The sequence below is a fragment of the Corylus avellana genome, chromosome 6 (assembly GCF_965113065.1).
Source record: "Corylus avellana chromosome 6, dhCorAvel1.hap1.2, whole genome shotgun sequence".
NCBI lineage: Eukaryota > Viridiplantae > Streptophyta > Magnoliopsida > Fagales > Betulaceae > Corylus > Corylus avellana.
The window spans coordinates 25,860,817-25,876,370 of NC_142495.1; the positions used below are offsets into that span (position 1 = coordinate 25,860,817).

Genomic DNA, 15,554 nt, shown 5'->3' on the forward strand with positions numbered 1-15,554 from the left:
TAAAAAAAATTCTTTTAAAATAACTAATATTAGTAATTTTATTCATCACATTCAATTCTCCTCACGTCTATTTAAAGCATATGTGTCATCCTTTCTTCAATAAAAAAAAAAAAAAAAAAATTTATACACCAAATACCCAAAAAAAAAAAAATTCTCCTCACGTCTATTTAAAGCTTATGTGTCATCGTTTCTTCAATTAAAAAAAAAAAAAAAAAACCTCCACCAAATAAACTTTAAAGAAATGAGATATGAATGTCGGTGATGTATAACATTACTCAACTAATATACATATTCTTACAGAGAAGCACTTGTATAGTTAACACCATTGCACACGTATAAAATCAACATCAATAGAAACACTAGAAGAAGATACATGCTCGTAATATATATATATATATATTTTAATACGTTCATATAAAAAAATTTAAACTAATAACTTTTGTTTCATAAACCATAATTTTCAATCCATTAAACTATTATTTGAAGAAGATTATTGGGATTGTTTTGGGAAAACAAAAGTAGATTAATTTTTCTTCTCTTTTTGGGAAAAGTAGCATTTGGTCATCTTATCCGGCATAGGCGTAGAATCTCCTCTGAGACTGTAATTGATTTTGCTTGAAGCACACTCCACATTTACGTTGCATTAACCCACTTAAGATTGGATGACGACCCCTTCAAGTACTCCAACATGACTAGTCAAGCAGATTCTTAAATGCCCGAAATGATGACGTCATCCACTTCTCCAATTAGAAAAAAAAAAATGCCCGTTACCCTACCCTGACTGGGCCTGGGGGCCCACTTCCCAACGTTCCACAGCCGAACCGCCAAGCAATCTGAAGCCACCAGTTTGAGCACGTGCAGCTGTTTTCTCTCTCTCTCTCTTAAAATCTCACCCACGAGTGACTCACAGCCATCCACGTCCCACTGTTTCTCCAAAATTCTCACACAATCGAGCGCTCCTTGCCTTTGTGTGTTTTTGCCTTTTGCGATGAGTCATGAATGTTCTCTTCCTACAACCCCTATTTATTTCAAGTGGACTTCCCACCACTGTTTTGTCTAAACACTGCTTCCCAACTTGTCATGCCGTACGGCTGCGTTTTGTTGTCCAACGGATACAACCCATTGCCTCCTGTCCTTCACGTGTGTCTGTCTTCGGAACGGGTTCAATCCACTGAAAGCTTATTTACTGTTTGTGTTAGCTAAAATTTGAACAAATTTATCATTAAATAAAATAATTATAAAAAAAGAACAAAATTTGGTATTGCCACGCAACCACCAAAGGTTGTAAGGGAGGTGTTCGACCACCTCTAGAATCGGAGTCATCAAACTATCTCCAAAGACAATAGATGTTGAAGGTGGTGACTCGTTTAGATTTGTGAATTTTTTTTTTATTTTATTGAATCGAATTCAAAATTGCGAATATTTATAAAAAATGAGAATTGAAATTATATTTGGGTTGTTTGAAAAATATAAAATTTTGAATAAAATTAAAATTTTTTTGAGTTGAATTGAGTGTTAATGGTGTCAAATCAAGTAAAAAAGAGAAAAAAGTTGAGAAGAATTATCTTGCCAAACAAGCCCTTAAACCAGCCTTAAAGTTATGGGAATACTTCATCATCCTCAAAATTGATTGTTGAGGTGATTAAACCACTCTTAAAATTGGCCTCCGAAAGTGGTCAAATCACAGATTAACACCTTTCAACCAAGGTCTTGTTTGGATATGCGTTTGAGAAGCATAAAAATACGTTTAACACTCAAAAAGTCTGTTTAAATAAAATAATACTTATTTTGTAAAAAAATAATAATAAAAGCGCTTTTAAAGGTCTAAAAATAGACAAAACGCACTTTTTGAATTAAAAATTTTATTTTTCAAATACAATCTAAAATATGCTCCAACTCTAAACAAGCCATAGAGGGTGGCCAACCACTTCAGAACCAAGATTTTTTTAATGCTTTTTTATTCATACGTAAAGTTCTATACTTTATATAATGGCACGGTTGAAAAACTTGTTGAAATTTATCCGGGTGTATCATTTTTTAATTTAAGATTTAGAGGTTTATTTTGAAACCACGTAGATGTATTTGTTAGAAGTTCAAATCACATTGACCAATTGAATAATTTTGTTTTAAGATAATCATTATTAGGGAATCTCTTGCATCTCATTTAGTGTCTGTGTTAGGGGTTCATAATTCATTTGTTCAGAAACATAAAACAGCTCTAAGATTTAAGGCTACGATCATATTCCGTTCATATTAGATAATTAGAGAAGAAGAAAACAAACAAACAGGCGTAGTAAGTGCGATGCAGAAGGCTTTGGCAGTACATGGCCATTGGCTACATGCATGAGAGAGAGACAGAGAGACAAATGAAATAAGGTAAGTGCGGATTGGCGTGGTAATGTCAGGAAGGGACTGAAAGAGACCAAAAGCTGGTGCTTAGGTGCTCTAAGTGTATTAATTAAGTCTTAATTAATCCCTCCTGTTTAAACCAAAATCTCCTTGACTTTTTTTACCTCCTTCCTGATTCCTCTTTCTTTATATACCCCCACTGCGCTCCCCTTCTTCCACACCCAAAGCTTCTCTCTGTTTCTCTCGAGCCTCCTCTGCTTTCTTCTTCTTCTTCTTCTTCTTCTTCTTCTTCTTCTCTCTCTCTCTCTCTCTCTCTCTGTGTTGTTTTGAGTGTTATGGCTAAGGAAGGGGAGGTGCCAGAGCATGGCTCATTCTCGGCCAAGGACTACCACGACCCACCTCCGGCGCCGCTTTTCGACGCCGTGGAGGTCTGTAAGTGGTCCTTCTACAGGGCTTTGATAGCCGAGTTTATAGCCACCATGCTCTTTTTATACGTCACAGTGCTCACTGTGATAGGCTACAAGAGCCAGATTGACGTCGATAATGGCGGGGAAGCCTGCGGCGGTGTTGGGCTTCTCGGCGTCGCTTGGGCATTCGGCGGCATGATCTTTATTCTTGTTTACTGCACTGCTGGAATTTCAGGTGGGCGTTTCTTTCTTTTCTTACCTCAGAGAAAAAAAAAAAACGTTTCTTTGCTAATTTTGTTGTACGTTTTTACGCAGGGGGTCACATTAACCCGGCGGTGACGTTCGGGCTGTTTTTGGCACGGAAGGTGTCGATGGTGCGGGCGGTGAGCTACATGGTGGCTCAGTGCCTGGGAGCCATCTGCGGAGTTGCGCTAGTGAAGGCCTTTAATAAGGCCCACTACATAAGGTATGGCGGTGGAGCCAACACGCTGTCTGTTGGGTACAGCACAGGCGTTGGATTGGGCGCCGAGATCATAGGGACCTTCGTGCTTGTCTACACCGTCTTCTCTGCCACCGATCCCAAGAGGAATGCTAGAGACTCCTACGTTCCGGTACGCACCTTAACATTCCTCCATTTTTGGCAGCTTTCATAATATATTTACGTGTTTTAGGATTTCTTCCAATTTTTAAGGTTAAATCTTAACTATTGGACCAGTAATTGAGATCTTGTCAGGTCAATAATTAAAGGAATGCACCTGCCAAGCTTTTTTCTTCTTCTTTTTTATGTTTCTTCCCATATTTGTTGCAAATAATCGTTTTTACTAAACAAACTACTTGTTTGGGACAGACAATTCTTTCTAATTCTTCTCAGTTTTTTTTTTTTTACATCTCGTTTTTAGTTGATTTGGTGGTTCTAAGAAAAAAATTGCAAACCCAAACGAGCTTTAGCCTGCCTTTTTTGAGCTATTTTTTTCTCATTTAAGACTTCACATGGAGAGAACGCTGGTTAACTCCTTCACCTCTAACCTTTTAATTTTGTATTAGGTTTATGAATTATGTAAAAAATTGTCGATCTTAGGGGTAATAACCTAGATCTTCAATATTATATAGGTTGATTTTAATAGAACCCATTTAATTAAACGGACCAGATTTTTTAATCTTAATTCTTTAATATTGTATTGGGTTAGTGAAAAATTTTTTGTTTAATTAAACGGGTTAAATAATTTAACTCTTAACCTTCTAATTTTGTATTGAGTATGCAAAAGATTGTCCGGGATAATAGCATAGATCTCCGATAGATGCTGAAAAGAGCTTTGCTTCCGACCCTCTTTGCCCGAGGCGGCCGGAGTATGGGGCCCACCTGATGGTAACCCCTTATCTTTGTGGGGGTTTGTCTGGCTGGATTGGGCTGATTACCGAATTGTAGCGAAGCGAATCGCAGCCGATGTTGATATTAGGGTGTATCATATGATATTACGTTAAAAAATTTTCTTCCTTATTTGTCTTTTGGTAGTGGGAGGATTGTATGCTTGATTTGCTTGGATATTATGAGCTGGTAATGTAGCATGGCTAAGGTGGGTCCGTGGAAGGAGGGTCACCTAATTTTGTTTACTTCCAGAAAATGATTCTCCTTTTTCCAATGCGTGATACGACTTGTCGTTTTCTTACTAAGGACCTAGTAACGACCGTAGGTGCTGGTTTTCTGTGGTTCCTTTCTTCCTTGTATAGTTGTATGTGAGTAAAGTAAGGTCCAAATTTGAATGGCCTGGAAAGAAGGGGAAAAAAAAAAATGAAAAGAAAAAGAAGGTTCAAAATAAATGCGACATGTCTTTTCTTGTGTATATATGAGGACGCTCTGTCGTTTTCCTATGGATGGCTTCATTGGTCCCTGATTCGAATGTTAAAGTTGTTTTATTTTGTTTCACGGGTGGAATTTTGGGCATTTTTTAAGGTGGTTGGAGTCGTTCTATGCAATTGAGCTACTCGGATTGCATGCAATTTAAAATAATCTCTTTATTGTGTGGGAATGTTTTCTTGACATTAACTTATCCTAAAATTAAGGTTTTGGCACCGCTCCCAATTGGGTTTGCTGTCTTCATGGTTCACTTGGCCACGATCCCGATCACCGGCACCGGTATCAACCCTGCTAGGAGCCTTGGAGCCGCCCTTATCTACGACAAGAAAGAGGCCTGGGATGACCAAGTTAGTATTATAATGTGTGCATGATAAGTAGCATTTTATCATTGTTGTGCCATTGAATTTCTAATGTGTCTTTCTTTGTTTTTGCAGTGGCTCTTTTGGGCTGGACCATTTATTGGTGCAGCTATTGCAGCTTTCTACCACCAATACATATTGAGAGCAGGTGTTGCCAAAGCTCTTGGGTCATTCAGGAGCCACCACAATGTTTGATTAGAAGTAGGATTTATAATAGTTCAAGAAAGAAGATTAATGGGGGATTGATTGCTTATCCTTTGGCTCTCTTCATTTCCTTCACGTGAGAGGGGTTGAGGATCATGATATTGTGTAGATGAAAAGTCTGTCCCTTTGAGAAAAAGGGTGCTTTTTTCTGTTCCTCTTTGTCCTTCTATCCACTTGCCTTTCCATTTACTTCCATGTTGTCTTTTTCCCACTTGTCTCTTCGGTTCTTTGTAGTACTCATTGCTTTCTTTAAGTAACTTTCTCAAGTGTGGGTCACTTCCTGCTTTTTTTAATGTCTCAATTCAGTGTATTTGGTAAAAGGGGGAGGGAGAGAGGGAGAGACATGTCCAGTGAAATGACTTTTAACACTAGGGATAGATGGGAATTATTTAGCTATGTTTACTCTAATATTTTTGTGGTATGTGACGGTGTATATTGAATTAAATAATGTGACAAGTGAGATTTAATCTAAGACCAATGAGAGTTGGAATGAAGCTTATGGGTTAAAATAATGGAAGATTGGGTTATTTTGTTGAATTAGGATCTTTTTCAATTTATTTGAAATTGAAGAATATTTAATTCGTTATATTAAATTAGTATTTTTGTACCCTTAAAAAGTGGAAAAGACAAAAATACTTTTAAAATATAACTAAGTTGGTATTTTGGTGGCTCACTTGTCACTTTGTCAGAAACAAAAGGGTAATACCGTAATAGTTGGTTCGCTTCCTTTTCATTTGGAAAAGATAAATAATTTGAAGAAATAACACCAAAAACCATTTTGGGCCAGTAAGAAGTGAACCAACTATGGCCCAAAAGGTTGAGACCATCTGTCCAAACATCATCCGGAGCATGAGCACTGGCAATGGACCATGGTGTTGGATGGGCTTAGGCCCAAGTTTGGACTTGTCTTCTTATAATAACAAGTATGTCATGCTTGAATTTGGGCCATAAATTAAAGACGGTTACCTTGATAGTTTTTCCCTTTTGGGGCTCTCAATGGAAGATGTTTTTTTTTTTTTTTTTTTTTTTTTAAATTAAGTCTATTCAATTGACATTTGTTTGAAATGAATGTGTTTAAAAGTGAATATTATAGAATCACATGCTCTATTAAAAATGCAAGTTAGAGTTAAAATAATATGCATCTTGAATACTTGTCAACTTAAGAAAATTCCTCCAATATGTCCATAAATTTTTCTTCTTTTCCTATTTTTCTCTTGCTTGTCTTTTTTGGTGGGAAGTGAAACAAAAGGGTGTTCGTTATGAATTGAGATCTTTAGTAATTTTGACAGTAATGTTTTGAAAGAGTTCATATAAAACTTATTTATCTATATAGAGTCCTACCCATACAAAGGAGTTTTATACAAACTTTCTCACAATTATGACAAAAAATCATGTGAGATTCCAATCCTTTCATTTGTTACTCGCGTGACCAAATTGTTGAAAGGATTTGTCATCTCTGTGGACTGCACCCTTGGCAAGCTCTGATATGAGGTTTAGGGGCTGTTTGAGATTGTATTTAAGGGGCGTAAAAATGCGTTTAGCACTCAAAAAGTTTGTTTGAAGAGAAATGTACTCATTTAGTAAAAAAATTACAATCGCTTTTAAGGATCCAAAAAGTCTAAAAATAGCTAAAACACATTTTTGGCAAAAGCTTAAAAATTAAGCTTTTGCCCAAAAATGTTTTTTTGACTTAAAAACTCTATTTTTCAAACACAATCTCAAACTGACTCTTAGTCGATATAGCTTCCCTAGAGGTGGAAGTGATTCCTTGGTTGACCCCATTATAACACCAAAGCCAACTTCCACAATTCACATGTCAATTGGGTTTATTGGTAAGATGAAAAGGTGTTCTCACTTCTAAACGAGGAATAGTAGATATTTTAATGGTGTTCTTATTTTGATCTTGTGGTTCTTAGTGGATATTATTTTATAAAAAAATAATAAAAAAAAAGTTGCTCTTATTTCTCTCACTTTGTTTTTATAAAATAATAAAGTTAAATACCTTTTTGCTTTATGTGATTTAACAACTTTATTTTTTGCTCTATAAGATTTAGTTTTTATCACATGAAGTACCTCGAGTTTACATAAAAACAAAGATAATACTTTCGTCAAACTTCCGTTCAAAAATTGACGAAAATTCACGTCAACGCCCTTGAAATCTTGACGCTTGTCCATGTGCAAGTGTCAACGAGTTTCGAAAACCTGCTACCAAGACCTACTTTTACATGTTAAATGGGCTTAACGCTGAGAATGAAGAAGTTAAGATGAAAGGGTGTTCTCAGTTGTGAATTTACTAGTCTTATTCAATATCCACTAGGCCTTTGTTGGAATTATGTGTCAGTCCTGCTATATCTACACGCATAAAGGAAAAGCGAATGGGCTGCAAAACTCTTTTAAAAGGTGAACTAGTGTTGTTTTTTTAGAAAATTATTAAATTAGTTTATGAGATTTGACCTAATTGTATCAAATATATTCTTATTTCCCAGGGTTTCAAAATAAGGATTAAGCTTAGGATTATGCTCTAGTTTTTTTTAAGAGTCGTCTAATTTCAAGTGTTCTGTGAAAAACAGAGAAAGTGAAATTAAATATAAACCCTTAAAAAATTATCTACATCACAAGTGTGTTGTAGTTTTTATTTTTATTTTTTTACAAGAACTACATTATGACACCTAAACCAAATCCTCAAAATAATCTTATAACTCTATGTGGTATGCCTTTGTATAAAAATGATTATTCTCTTCAAATTTCCGACAATTTTTCTTTGAAGAGAAAGGCCCTTATCGATCACTTCCATGGATCTTTGGAGTGATTCAACCACCCCATATGTCGTTTTAGGAGTGTTCAAACCAATTTAATAGCCATTGAAAATAGTTTGGCCACCTTACAAGTTAGTTTTGATAATGATTCGATCAAGTTCACATATCAATTTTTTGGAATTGGATCCTCTTCGGTCCAAAATGGGTTGGAGAGTATTCAGTTTATGGTCAGGATTTCGTTAAAGAGATCCAACGACCACAACGATGCCATGTGTCCCATTAATAAAAAAAATATATTATTTAAAAAATTTTAAACAAAATAATATATATATATCTGGCTCTGAACCATCAAAAGAATCAACCTTCAAGGTGACTGTTTTTTGGTGCGTGTGTGAGGATGGTTGGTAGCAAATTAATGGTGGATTGGAGCGACTTCAATTGTGACAACTTATAACTCACTCTTTTAGAGAAACATATTTTAACGTATATACCAACTTCAAGCTTCAAGCAAGAGCTTTCCTGCTTACCTTTTTTATAATATTCCAATGGTCGACCCACATTTTCCAGGTTAGTTGGTCTATCCATTTAGTCCCCCCCAATTAAAGCAATTAAATGCATCTTTTTGAAACTTCCAAAATCAATTATTTGTAGTAATTGATTTAACCTACCAACTTCTCATCGCATCACATGTCCATGCTTATATTTAGTCAAATTATGTAGTAAATTTAGGTGAAAAATATAATTATATTCTGCTACTTACTTTAGTCAAAAAAAAAAAAAAAACCATTTTAACTCCCTGTAAGACATGCACATCAAGCATTGAAAGAGCAATGCTACGTACTTTTTTATATTTTAATAGGGGATGATTCAAGAGCTATTAAACCTTGTCACGCTAGTTTTATAAGATATTTGTAAGATGTTTGTGTTGTATGTAGCATTACTCTTTGAAAAGAAAAGAATATTTAAATATAATAGTAAAAGTAAATAGCTAATTAAAACACTCTTGGGCAGTCTTGATCCGACGCTGGCTGAGGCTGGTGTGGCTTTAATGGCGATTCATTTGTGCAAAACATTGGGCTTCCAACGGGTCCATTTTGAAGGTGACACGAAGATAGTGGTAGACGGAATTAATTCATCAATTGAAGATTGAAGTCGGAAGGGAATGATGTTGGAGGATATTAAGCTCGAGCTTCAATCGATTCCTCAATGGCAGATGACCTTCATACGTAGAGATGGCAATAAAGTGGCTCATGTTCTTTCAAATATGGCTATAAAAAATAATGTAAACCACCGGTGGTTATTTACCGTTCCTATCATCGTAAGTTTATATCAATGAAAACGTATTCTTATTTTTTTAAAAAAAATAAATAAAGAGTAAAATATTGGAATTTTAAAAGAAGCGGGTGGCTAAAATATATAATTTTTTTAATTTATAATAAAGAAAAAGTGTGCTGAGGTGGATGTGACGTACGTGGTTAACCACACCACCAGGCTATCACATAATTGTATGTAGAAAGCCAAATAAATGTAATAATTTTTTCCCTTGATAAGAAAGCATTCACAGCCCCCATCATTTTGTCTAATAGCCTATATATATAGCATGTGAAAGTTGGTTGAACAAAATAGTTAGAGGGGAGGAATGGCACCCATTACTACCCTTGTCATCTTCCTTATCTCTTCACTTCGTTTTCTTTTAAATCCTCAGCCAATTAACAGGTTCACTTCTGCAGAAATTCCCATGCCGTATCCGCCATTGGGTTTTGGTTTTTTGCACATCCACGCACATGCTCTCTCCATTCTGTAATTAATGTCCCATCATCACTTGCAGGCTCTCCATTCAGACATATCACATGGCAGCTGCTTCCTTTGGATGCATGAATCCCTCCCCTCCCATGCTTGAATCCAGCTGTTTTTTATTTTGGGATTTGGAGAATCGGATTCATGGAGAAGAGAAATCTCATTTTAAATTCTCCCTTTCATTTCTTATTCATATTTTTATTACGGCGCCATAGTGTTGAAATGACAACCATCGTTATTTGTCTTTTTCTCCGGATAAAATGAATACATTGTAAATTTTTGGTAATTTGGGAAGACATTGAAGCAATCTTTAGATGTAAAGAGCTTTGCAAATTGAGGGTTAGTTCGAAGAATATGTGTACTTTTACCAAAAAAATTTTTCTGGACGAATGTTTTGTTACAATATGATTCTATGGAGTCAGCGCTGGATGTTTTAACATCTGACGCTGTCGACGTAACAAAGTAAAAAAGATATTTTTTCTTCTACTTTTCTATTCGTCTTGGGCTATCTTCATTCAAATATATATATATTTAGTTAGTTATTACAACCTAAAGAAGAAGTTGAATACTTGAAGTTCAATTCGCGTAGCGCGCGCGCGAGAGAGAGACAGAGAGATGCATCTATGGCCATCGATGAGGATCAGGGATTCATTCAAGATTGGTTACCTGAGAAACCTCGAGTGGAACCTTAATAGAATGAAAAGCGAAAAGCCGGAGCCTTCAAACAGTCAGAAACTGTTGAGTAATGAAGAACCGGTTACCAAAGGAAGAGAATCTGCGACACCCAGTTCAGAGATTCGTGGTGGGGCACTTGCGGTGTGCAGGGAGATTGTGATGCTTCTCTCGTGCTGTTATTGCTGTTTCTGCTGTGGAGGTAAATTAATGTCGCCATCCCTTTTGCGTTTCTTGTTAATTTGTGCTCTGGTTTGAGGTTTTTTTTATTTGGGTTTTTTGAGATGGGTATTCTGAATTGATTAATCATCTGGTTGGAAATATTGTGCTTTGTAATTTGTATAATACAAACTGTTAGACCTTTCCTAAAGGTTATGATTTTTTCATTTCCCTTTGAATTTTAACTTAGTGGGAAAAATAAGCTTGATGTGATGAACCTTTGTTGAGCATGGTTTCTTGAAGCTGGGTTAAGAGTTTTGTAAATTACTATTGGCTGTAAATGTAATCATTGAAATCAAAATTGACAGCACAAGGATGCTAAAAAATTGTTGTGGAATCAACTTTTCCAGTTTCCCTTAGATGTGTTTACGTTGACAATGGGCAATACGGTTCAGATTATCTAGTCTGGGAGAAAAATAAAGGATCATATACCTCTCAGGGATAGGAGTTCAGGACAAACATGTTTATTATTAATGTAGTTATTGTATGAACAAACAAACATATTGTTGCTGATGCTAATGAGCAATCCCCCCCCAAAAAAGAAAAAACTTCAATCAATCTTCTCTCTCTCTTTCTTTGTAGTTAGCCTTGGGGATATTGTTGTCTATCTTGTTCTTTCTGTCTCTCTGTGAAGAGTTTCATAGTTTGGTGACTTTATATGTTGAGGAATACCTCAATAACTTGAATCGATGGGTAGTGGATCCTTGCCTCTTAACAAAACTAATTTGGGTTGGCTTAAGCTTAAATGAGCCCAAGTTTTAACCGTTTAATGTTTCCAGTGGAAGCAACAGCCAAAATATTAGGCATCTTTCTCTGTCTTATTGCATGCGTGTTTGTTAATTTTGCTGTTTATATTGTAGATATCAATAGGTCAAGCAAGTCTGCTAGAAACCCCTGTTAATTTGATTCATTGGAGATTCATGGATTTCCTGAATCTGATTTGGTTTCATTGGATTTGGCTTACTTCCAGTTTTCCAATAACTGGAGATCTCCTGTTATAGGTTTTGATGGATTTTAGAACAAATGACCAAGTTCTTGTCTTTCAAGACTAACAATACTTCCTCTTCCATTTGAGTTATCGATCACTTTGACCACAGATTCAAGTCCCCCACTCACCAAAGCCTCAACCACCTCCTAGAGAGATGCTCATCCAGGAGATAACTCAAGCTACTCTATGCCCCGATCATCCATGGCCTAACCCACGACACCCTCACCCTGTGAAAATTAATTTCTTTCTGTGTTGTTGCCGACATGGATGAGAAAATTGAGGATGGAGCTTGACAAGTCTGTTTGTTCACAAGACCACTGTGACTACAAGCAGAAAGCAAACTTGTGAAAGTGATCTCATCAGGCCAAACTCTGCAGGCTTTGAACTAAACAAAAGCCTGGAAGAGGATAAGACTGTAATATAATGCAGAAAGAGTGTATAACGCAAAAGGTCTGACCCAGAAAATCACACTAATTTCTGGAGGGATTTCAACTTCCGGGAGCCAAACTGATTACGTTACTAACTCAGTAGTTGGGAGTCTGGCGAAAGAATCTATTTATCTGTTTTAATTTTTTGGTACACAATCTGAAGCCATCCAATTTGAATTTAAGGGCTCATAAAATCAAGTAACTGTCAGGGAAGGCAGGATCACTCAACCAGTATGAGTTTGAAACACGCCTAGATTGCAAGAGCCAGCCACTCGCATTAGACATTATATGCGCTCAAGAAGCTATTGCAGTAAAATCCCACCAAACTATGTTACTACCATTTTAGTTCAAGCCAATATAGAGATGCAGGCATCTTCCCATATCCAAATCACAACCTTGTGAGCAAACAGAATGAAAATTAACTAAAGTGAACTCGTCGAGATCCATCCCCAATTTTCTCATCCCGTGTCAGCAACAACAAAGAAAGTTAGGCCATGGAGGATGATCTGGGCATTCAGTAGCTTGAGTTCTCTCATGGATGACAGGATGAGCATCTCTCTGAGGTAGTGGAGGTTTTGGTGATTGGGGAACTTGAATTGTGGGTCAAAGTGGTGGATAGAGAGTGAAAATAGAAGAGGAAATGCTGTTAGTATAAAAAGAGAAGGACTTGGTCGTTAGTTCTAAAAATCCAAACTTTTAATCTTGACCATTGAAACCAACACCTGGAGATCTCCCAGTTATTGGGAAACTGGAGGTAAGCTGAATCCAGTATCATCAAGGCTATCAAGCTTTCCACAATTGCTTTTGCTTTTAGTTTTCCCTTTTTGAATATTTGATTTGATACCAACTGCTCCTGTTATTTGTTACCAGTATTTTTTTTGTTTTTTTTTTTCAGATTACACAACTATAAAATTGTATTGATAGCTGGTGTTGGTGGGTTATTTTAGTCAGAAGCATTTACTGATTTTATGAGAGTTTTCCTCTTTCAGCTTGCATTGATGAAGATGAGAAGTGAAGCAGTATTTGGCAGCGCATTTGGTTGTTCAATCTATCCTGGAAATAACCAGATTGCATAAATTGGAAATTAGCAAATCTTCTTCTGTACAGGTTTTGTTACAAGCATGTTAAATTATAAACCAGATTTCTTTTTGTTTTTTGTCCAAAGTATAAATTTGCTATGTATCTTGATGAATACTGGTACTTTCTAATTAAGTATAACACGTTCCTCACTATTTTGTGTGTGTGTGTTTTTTTTTGTTTTTTTCAGATTGTTTGTTTGTAGAAATTCCAGTATAACGGGCGTCTTTTAGCTTTGGAGCCAAAATCATAGGATTATGTTTTGTTTTTTTTATTTTTTAGTTTATTTGATTTTTAATTTTTTGCTTAGAGAAATGTAAATCATGAGTAGATGGATATTGTTTTCACCAATAATCTGCAGTCCTCTTTGGCATCTACAATTCCTTTGCTATTAAGTTACTATTGCATTAGATACAATTTTTTTTCCCCTCTTAATGTTTTTGTTTCGACGTAAAATGTTTTTAGCAGAAAACATTTTACAGTGTTTGAGGCGTACGGAAAATCTAAATATATTAAAATCTAAATTTCAAAAATGTCCCTACCATGTCTTGGAGGTGTCATAAGAGGTCGGGTTCTGGTCAGGTCTCGGTTAGGTCTTAGGCATGTCCTGGGCAAGTCCTGATCAAGTCCTAGGCAGGTCTCGGGTGAGACCTAACAACTTTTCGGCTGGGTCTATCGATTTGAGAATGAGATGCTCAAACTTGAAAAATTGTTTATAGTTTTCAAAAATGAAAATCATTTTCCAAAAATAAAAGAAGAATTTTTGGTTAAACATAAAATATTTTCTGTTAACTATTATTTTTTGTCACACAAAAAAAAAAAATAAAAAAAAATTCCATAAATCATTTTACGTCAAAACAAAAGGAGCCTAAATTTCAGCTTAATATTTCACTAGGAAATGCATGTTCAGCTTAGGGGTGTCAATGCGGGCGGTTCGTTAATCGCTAACCGTTTAACCATATTAACCGCTAACAGCCTAATTGCTATAACCGCCTTGCGGTTATTGGGTTTACTAACTGTAATTGCTAACTACCTTTTTATATAATATATTTTTATGATTAAAATTATAAAAATATTTATACATATAACATAATCACTTAATCATTAAATCATAACTTTTAAAAAAATAATTAAATCACAATTTGAATATTAATATATTATCACTATAATTTATATGATTATATCATATAATCACTTGATCATTAAATCACAATTTTTTTTTTAAAATAATTAATTCACAATTTGAGTATTAATATATTATCACTATAATTGATATAATTATATCACATGATCAATTGATCATTAAATCATTTGATTATATAATAACAAATTATACATATATAATATGACATAACTCATAAGTATACCAATTCATACTAATACAACAATTAAATATCTCGAGACTTATTTTCAATGTATGTTATAAACTTATAAGTCTATATATGTTATAAGTCTACATATGCATATGAATAATATAAATGTATAATATCAATATTTAATCATATGATTCAATGACAATTCAAATACTTTATTCAAGACTTCAAGTGAATCATATTATTAATGTACAATAATGATATGATTCGTATAATATCAAATTAAATAATTGACATTGGATTAAACAATGACCAATGTGTTACTTATAAACACAATTTAAGTATTAATGTATTATCATTATATGTTGTAACAGTTGTCTGAATTCTGAACTTTTTTTTATATGTTGTGTTGAATTTTTTTTTTTTATATGTTTGTTTTTTTTTTTTTTTAAAGAAAAAAGTTAACCGGTTATGATTTAATATTTAAGGAAATTTTTTTTTAAAGTACAAGTGTAAATTTTGGGTCAAATATTTTTGATTTTTCAATATGAGCTCTTTTTATAGCAATTGGGCCCAATAAGACACTAAAAATACAAAAAAAAAAAAAAAAAAAAAGGGTAAAAAAAAATCCCAAAAAGCTCTAAAGAAAGCAAAAAAACGCCCAAAAAGCCAAAAAAAAAAAAAACCCCAATTTTGAAAAAAGGTTAGTGGACGGTTATCTATTTTACTAACCGCTAACCGGCGGTTAACTGCTAGGCGGTTAGCGGTTGCGGTTAGTGAAATCTACTAACCGCTAAAGCAGTTACGGTTAGTGGTTATTGCCAATAACCGCTAACCGTGACCGCCTTGACACTCCTAGTTCAGCTCACTTGATGGCTTTTGTTTGTTATTTGAAGCTCCAAGATGATAGCAAAACTTGTGCACGTGCAATCGTGCATGGCTCTTGGATGAAATGAATGGTTTGGATTTAAAATTTTAAAATATAAAATTCCCCTAAAAATTTTAGAGGATCCGAATCCAAATTCGTATAAAAAAACACACTTTTAACTTGCGTAAGCAACAATTAATGTCCATTAATGCAATGTATTAATGACATTGGTAATTTTCTTGCTATTCATTGAATTAGGATC

The 15,554-nt window shown here is 34.9% G+C and overlaps 2 protein-coding genes across 2 annotated transcripts; both read left to right on the forward strand.

Annotated features, from left to right (window-relative positions):
• The first annotated feature begins 2,563 nt into the window (after window positions 1-2,563).
• Window positions 2,564-5,461, forward strand: LOC132186281 (aquaporin PIP2-2). The gene is made up of 4 exons (XM_059600174.2): window positions 2,564-2,991; window positions 3,072-3,367; window positions 4,818-4,958; window positions 5,046-5,461. The coding sequence occupies exons 1-4, from the start codon at window positions 2,685-2,687 to the stop codon at window positions 5,163-5,165; spliced, it is 864 nt and encodes a 287-aa protein (XP_059456157.2). The 5' UTR covers window positions 2,564-2,684; the 3' UTR covers window positions 5,166-5,461.
• Window positions 5,462-9,568: 4,107 nt separating this feature from the next.
• On the forward strand, window positions 9,569-13,273 carry LOC132187702 (uncharacterized). Its single transcript, XM_059602106.2, has 2 exons — window positions 9,569-10,601; window positions 13,024-13,273. Exons 1-2 carry the CDS (start codon window positions 10,343-10,345, stop codon window positions 13,047-13,049), a joined length of 285 nt encoding a protein of 94 aa, XP_059458089.1. The 5' UTR covers window positions 9,569-10,342; the 3' UTR covers window positions 13,050-13,273.
• The last annotated feature ends 2,281 nt before the right edge of the window (window positions 13,274-15,554 follow it).

Coding starts and splice junctions, on each gene's coding strand:
- LOC132187702 (XM_059602106.2), top strand. CDS start 10,343: ATGCATCTATGGCCATCGATGAGGATCAGGGATTCATTCAAGATTGGT. Junction 10,602..13,023: donor TTGCTGTTTCTGCTGTGGAG/GTAAATTAATGT, acceptor TTCCTCTTTCAG/CTTGCATTGATGAAGATGAG.
- LOC132186281 (XM_059600174.2), top strand. CDS start 2,685: ATGGCTAAGGAAGGGGAGGTGCCAGAGCATGGCTCATTCTCGGCCAAG. Junction 2,992..3,071: donor CTGCACTGCTGGAATTTCAG/GTGGGCGTTTCT, acceptor GTTTTTACGCAG/GGGGTCACATTAACCCGGCG. Junction 3,368..4,817: donor CTAGAGACTCCTACGTTCCG/GTACGCACCTTA, acceptor CCTAAAATTAAG/GTTTTGGCACCGCTCCCAAT.